Source organism: Monopterus albus, unplaced genomic scaffold (assembly GCF_001952655.1).
Source record: "Monopterus albus unplaced genomic scaffold, M_albus_1.0 scaffold18.1, whole genome shotgun sequence".
Taxonomy (NCBI): Eukaryota; Metazoa; Chordata; class Actinopteri; order Synbranchiformes; family Synbranchidae; genus Monopterus; species Monopterus albus.
The window spans coordinates 302573-309587 of record NW_018127898.1 but is presented as its reverse complement, the minus strand read 5'-3'; the positions used below and the strand labels follow the sequence as shown (position 1 = coordinate 309587).

The window sequence follows — 7015 nt, the reverse complement described above, 5'->3', positions numbered from 1 at the left end:
TATATATACATACATACATACATGTATGTACTGTATGTATGTGTGTGTATATATATATATGACTGAGTTCTTTTTCTTTTTCAGTCTCTGTAGCAGACCACACTGAATGCTGGTTATAGATTGCTCTTTTATTGCAAGAAATAAATCTGACAAAGACAGATGTGTCTTTGACCTTTATTCACACTCCTCACCAGTGAACTGGACTATTAGGACACCACCTTTTTTTTCCCACAACAAAGTTCTGTATTCAAAATGTTACTTCAATCTACAATATTTAACCTTTTTTCCAAATATTTTTGTTGTAGAAATCTGCTCCAGACCTTGTCTTAATGTGGAGAGGTGCTTTCGAAGCCTCCTGTGACCCAGACTCATTGAACATTATTAGCTTCTGAAAGGTTTTGAGCAGGATTGGCCTCTATACCAATCAGAGATTTTTTGTCATTTCAGTCTGACCGGTATATATTATTGGATTATAATTACTGATCCGTTTGTTCATTACTGTAATGTTGCCAATGGTATATTTGCACTGTTGTGTGGTGAAAGTGCAACAGAGACACTGCTGATCAGGTGTTGGAGCTCAAACTTTTGGCACCTTCACATATACCTGACAGATAAAAATGATGTGTAATGAAATAATGCAGCCTACTTTGCTTAGCACTGATTGATCTGCAGTTACTCCAACCTGCATCTTGAGGAGCAGGCTGCCTGCAGGTAAGCATAGACACAAATATGCACCTGACTTATAAAAGGTTTATAGCTGCATCTGGGGAGGACAGGAATGAAGTAAAGGATGAGTATGTTGTCTGCTCCTTGGTCCTGTCTTCTGTCAGACATGTGCAGGGTGTGTGTTGCAGGAGGTCTGAACTGGGACTGAGAAAATTAAATATTTTAAATATAACTATGATTGATGATGAAAGGGCATTTTAATAAGCTATATATTTGGCCAGTGCATTAAATTATATTAAGAAGGCTACATAGGCCTGTTTTATTATATTAATTAGAACCTTTTTAATGTTTTCTTAGTTAAAATGTGTTTACATTTTAAAGACAGCCAGACTGTCATCATTGGTTTGTACGCATGATCTGAGGCAGTTCTAAATTTGTTTGCAGAGTACGAACAAATTTAGGTAAGAAAATATTAATAAACCCTGGATTTGTATGTAAATTGTGCTTATGTACAGTTTAAGCACAGGTTTGTGCGTTTGTGCTGAATGAGACCTGTTGGCTTGCAAGGTTACTGTAATGTGTCAGAGGACATGCAGGGAGAATAAACCAATTTATTTTGCCCCTTGTAGGTTTCAATAGTTATCGTATATTCACTTCAACTAGGCTATTCATTGCTAATCCACACCTTATACTCCGATGTTTTTATAGTTGGTCCCTACAGACTTCATCTATGTACATTTTCCATGGTCCACTACTAATGTTCAGTCTGCAGGTTGCATTGAATCTGTGCACACAATAAGCCTTAGATTACCCATAACATTTGAGAATATAAGAACTATAATAAGAGTGGTCAAAGGGCAAACACATCATTGTAAGATGACACTGTTCACACCCCTGTAGATATGAGATCAGTTTTCATTTACACATTAGCCACACTACATATATTGAGTGAAAATATATTTATTTTCTTACAGAATTAGCAACATACACAATTTTTCTTCTTCACCCCTCCCAAGATGTACATAATAAATATTACCTGGACACGGTGCTTTTTCCCTGATTGTCTAAGAAACCACCAAATAAGCCACACTTAATGTCATCTCTTGTTACACTTTATATTCCATTGCACAAAAATCAGGAATGACAATTGTAACATCTCCTTATTGGGAATTGAGGGGAAGTGCTGGTTCACAAGATAAGCAGGAATTACGTTTGTGTAGTAATTATACAGGCATAATTGTGTAGATCCTGTTAGATTTCAAAAAAATCTAACAGCAACATAAAAAAGAAGAGGAAAGGGATACATTTAGAAACTAAGACTCAAAGTTAAAGCTCACAATTTCAAATCTCCCAGTATTAAAATGTACAACTATAAATGTTATAGCATTAGCACTTAAAAAAAAACAGCAGGTTGAAAAAATGGCCTACTTCTTTTGTTTGTTCAGCCACTTTAATATCAGAGTAAAAAAGAATGGAGGACCTCAGCCTGAAATGAAGAAGTGTTCCCAGAAACCCTGTCATGTCCAAATGGCTGAGCTGTGACACTGCCACTTTGTCCCAATCCTTCTCAACCCGTTTTAACGCAATAAAGGTCCTTTAATGTTTTGAGTTCTTCAATCAGGGTCTTGTTTTGGTTCTCAAGAACAGCTACACGGTTTTCCAGGCATTTAACATATTCCTTTTTCTTCCGTCGACATTCACGGGCTGCCTCTCTAAAACCACAAAAAAACAAACAAACTCTGCAGTTAGTTCTATAAATCACAATGTAAAGTCACTACTGCAACATAAAACTGTAAATACTTTTACTTATTCCACACTGCATGCAAGTAACAAACATACTTAAGTATACTTAAAAATTAATTGGGAAAAATATACCTGTTTAAGGGCATTGCAAAATTCCAGTAATGGAGGCACTGTATCACCTACCAACCTTTTTTTTTTTTTTTTTAACAGTGCTTTAGTATGTTTCTCCTGTACAAGTACTGTGAATTGTTCAGCACTACAGAGGTCAGCAAGGGGCCATTTTTCCTATTCTAACAAGTTAATTATGACCTGTCAACCAAACAGAAAAGGCAATGCCCAGTGTTCTATATTTGGATTTACAACAAATTAAATAATTAAAATCAGGAAATAAAAATGATACAATTATTTGTTATTTTACCAAGTGGGGGGCACAACCCATTCATTTTACATACTTCTGATGTAGATTTTATATGCTTACCTATTTTTTGCAAGCCTGATTTCTCTCTTCATTGTTGGATCATCACTCTTACCCTGAGAAAGTCCCACAGAAGAAGACATGACTACGGTTTGAGGCAGAGAGCTGGACGTGGGTGCTGTGCGGATCTGGTATGTCTGCACCTCTCCTCCTGCACCTGAGAGAAACAAATCAAAGGCTGACAACAGGAGTCCCAACAGGCATCATTAGAGAGCTCTTCCCTGTAAAGGTTTGAAAGTACTTTGTTGTTTGTTGACCATTATGACATATAATGTTGGAACCCATTAAAAGAATACATTCACTTGCATGTACTATATTATTAGCCAGTGCATGTTCGTTTGTTGCAAATGAAGCTGAGCCAGGATTAACTTTTTGTGAGACCACTCTGTTTTCTTGTCAGAGTCCTTTGTAGCAGCACTCCCTGTCATTACAAATAAATGAGCAGCTTTTTAAAATGCAATGCTACTGTCTGTACAAAAGCTTAACATATTTTTGGCATCTGCCACCACCAGCCTACTTGGCCACCTGCTAGAATCCCCTGACCTCATCAGCAGATAACACTGGCTTTAAAAATTTGGCTAAATTTCAATAAAACTGCAAATCTGAAAAACTTGGAATGGTGAAAATACACTTTTTGCAATTAAGACATGTTGACATCACACAGTATGAAAAGCACAGGTGTAAAAAATGAGATGTATGATAAATACAAGAGAGCTGTCGTTAATGTCACACCCATTATAATCTGAACCTACCAACCTCAGTAACAAATCATAAAAAGTTTGGGCTGTATGTAATATCAAAATTAAAACTGAAAATAGTGATATATAAATTATCTGTGTCCTGTAGCACATTGAAAACAGTACAGCAGCAAATTATTTGAAATGATACCTCATCAATTTTATTCTTTGTTCAAAATAAACACTCATTTCAAAAAAGTTAGGACGATTGCATTTCAGGGCCAGTGAAATGATGATTCCATACAGGACACAGATGATGTATAAATCATCATTTTCAGTTTTAGTGATTTCACATAGTATCCCAACTTTTTCTGATTTGCGTTTGCAGAATATGCCGCATTTTCTTCACCTTGTACAACAACCTGGTTGCTAGGCACCAGTATTTGCTGTCCGTCAGGTGTCTGGGCATACTGAAGGATGGTGGTGCTTGGCTGGGCTCCGCCAGAACTGGCCATGGTGACTGCCTGTAGTCCCTGAATGGCTTCAGACCCCGGAGTCGCCAGTTGGATTGCGCCATTAGGTGCTATGGTAACTAGACAAACCACACAATTGGTGTTAGAATTAAGCAAAGCACAAGTAAAATTGCATTCCAGCTGGCTAGGTTACTGTTCTAGGTACAGCAGAGTGCTTTTTTATTTTATTTTATTTTTTTAAGAGTCTGAAAGATCACACAGACTTTACAACAATTTGACCCATTAGTCAGTGTAGCCAGTAGCTGGCAGAAAGTGTGGTCTGGTAGACAGCTCTAAATGGTGAGCATACCAACACAAAAGTAGACAGTAAAGTAATCACACATAACAGTCGCAAATTTCTCCCTACAGAAATCCAAGCAAAGCAGAAATGTCCAGCACAACTTAGTGCGTAGATGAGGGAAAAAATAAACCGTAAAGATAAAATATCTAGCAACACTTGCAGTGTACAGTCAACTTTAAAGTAGATCTATACACTGCAAGTGTTGATAGATATTTTATCTTCACTTACTGAAATCCAAAATGGGTCCTTATCAACTCTGTGGCCTATAGATACATAACATCTGAAAAACTCTCTTTTTTAAGAAATTACATTAAAAGGAAAAGTTCATACTGTACTGGCCGCTGTTGGTCTGGTAGATTTGGGTGGTGGGTACTGTAACACCTGTCACTCCAGTGGACGCCGGGCTGCTATCCTTTCCCTCAGTGTGTGCCATTTCTTCAGATGACAGCTCATTTAGGATTTTTCTTCAAGGAAATAAGAGGAAAGTTCCTTAAATTACTATTCATTAAACAAGAGTTTCTGTTTAGTGGGTTTTTTTTCTTTACCTGTACGAAGGCCGTCTTGCCAGTATTTCTCTGGTCTTTTGGGCTGCTACTCCACTGTCTGATGAGTCTTGTGAATCTTCACTGTCTGTACCTTGGGCCTGCAAAGTGGGAGGTAGATTAAAAAGTTCATATTTTTAGTTGTATATTTTGCCAAGTTGACTGTTTCCAAAAATAAAATAATGAGATTAATTAAACACTGGCCATGACTTGGGTGCATTAACAGCTGTGCAAACAAAAGCTGTCAGTGCAAAGCTGGTCTCACCTGTGCAGTCTGCACCTGAGGAGACTGAATGACTGATGGCTGTGCAGACTGGATCACTCCTTGAACCTGAAACTGACCCCCTGGCAGTTGTAGAACAGCAACAGAAGAACCACCCAGTGACATCTGCAAATACCCAAACACACTTTTAAATTAACAAAATACTGCATATTTACTGTGGTATTTGCATTCCATGTCTGCAGAAGAGAGTTGAGAAGCATAGAGACTTTCTATGGATTTTAAAAATTTAATTTCAGCAACATTACAAAATACATATTCTAACTTACACCTAGTAGCATCAGGCCCTGGTTTTGATGTGCTTAGAACTGACTAATGACATTTTGCTGCCACTCTAATACAATGAAAGTGAATGGAATTTAGCTTGTGTTCCCCAGAGACTTGAAAAGATTGATTTGAAAGCTCAGCATTAATGTGCCTTTCCAGAGACCATGCCTTGATTACTCTGCATAATCTACAGACCTTATTATGAAAATCCTGAGTTACTGGACATAATTTTTTTTGCAAAAACAAGCTGTTATTGAATTTTCCATGTATCATTTTTAATACTTTGAGCACCATGAGCATAGTCTAATGCAATGAGCCATTGGCTGAAATCTTCAAGATGAATATCTTATAAAATCACAACTATCTGTATAACTACAGAGCACAAGGAATACATGGAAATGTTAAATTTGCTGCAGAGCACCTTTAACGTCAGTGTTTAGAATTAGGAATTAGTTAATTTTAGAATTAACTAACGGTGTGTGTGTGTATTGCTGCATATAAACTATATTAATACGCCAATCTCAAGACATTAAATTGTGCTTTCTGGCAGGATTATATTAGCTGTGCAAGCGCTAGTGGCACTTATATGACAGCATTTATGATATACTTCCTAGCGGTATTTTGTAACGGCTCTATTAGTTACCTGTTGTGCTATCTGTGAGAACTGAGAGGATGTGATGGTAGTGGGAATGGTAGCAGTCTGTGACTCTGTGGCATTGCTGCCCTGCTGTACTTCCTCCATAGTAACTGGGAACAAATAAATCAATATTACCGTTTTACAGTGGCTCTTATGGAACACAACAGCGGCATGTGGTGGGGTTGCCTGTCTGCAATATACTGCCGCTGTGGCCTTTGTGCGCTTGTTCTACAATGTATGCCGAGATATAACTTTTCACGTCCAGCGTGTAACAGATCAGAGGAACAGTGAATCGCAGTTTTAATTTTAGCTAGCTAGGCATTTCTTCAGAAGTTTTACGAGGGAGCTCAAGCTAACTAAAACACACGACTTCCTCTTCGGTTCAGTCTTGTTAGCCAATGCAACTAATGTTAACATGGAGTTACGACACATACATAGGCCCGACAGTAAATAGGGGTTAACTCTTTTCCCTTATAATTTAAATACTACATTTCACAAAGTAGCCGACTTCATCACAAGCAAAAGTGATAGCTGGTTTGTAAAGTTAACTTATCGTCACGGCCATTACTGCTAGAATATTCGATCTCACCAACACTACCTTTGCTAATTAATAGTAGCTAACACTAGGTTAAACGGATGTTAAACTGTTGAAACAATTAAAACAACCATTTTCAAGCTACGGGCCAGACAAGTTTCGCTATTCTGGTTCGCAGAATGGATGAGCTTTTCTCTATGAGCAAATATGTGTGTCTCTGTCACTGTCACGCAAGTTACCGCGTCAATAGACGTCAGCGATACGGGGAGCCATTAAGCTAACTACACCTTCCCTTTTTGTAAAACGGCGAGGAGTTGACGAAGCAACAGCCGCCATTACCGCCACACGGAGCAGACAGTCAGACGAGTACAAAATTACCG

General features: G+C 37.9%; 1 protein-coding gene across 3 annotated transcripts in view; it reads right to left on the bottom strand.

Moving 5' to 3' along the window:
* Positions 1–1762: 1762 nt before the first annotated feature.
* atf1 (activating transcription factor 1) overlaps positions 1763–7015 on the bottom strand; it is a 5463-nt gene continuing 210 nt past the window's right edge. The window contains exons 1-8 of one of the 3 annotated variants that reach the window (XM_020593124.1): positions 6875–6970; positions 6107–6210; positions 5182–5304; positions 4920–5017; positions 4705–4838; positions 3971–4153; positions 2888–3041; positions 1763–2378 (exon numbers count right to left, since the gene is read on the bottom strand). In XM_020593124.1, coding sequence (XP_020448780.1) covers positions 2234–2378; positions 2888–3041; positions 3971–4153; positions 4705–4838; positions 4920–5017; positions 5182–5304; positions 6107–6205 — 936 coding nt within the window. In that variant the 5' untranslated portion in view covers positions 6206–6210; positions 6875–6970 and the 3' untranslated portion in view covers positions 1763–2233. The other 2 variants (XM_020593123.1, XM_020593122.1) reach the window with 2 other exon arrangements.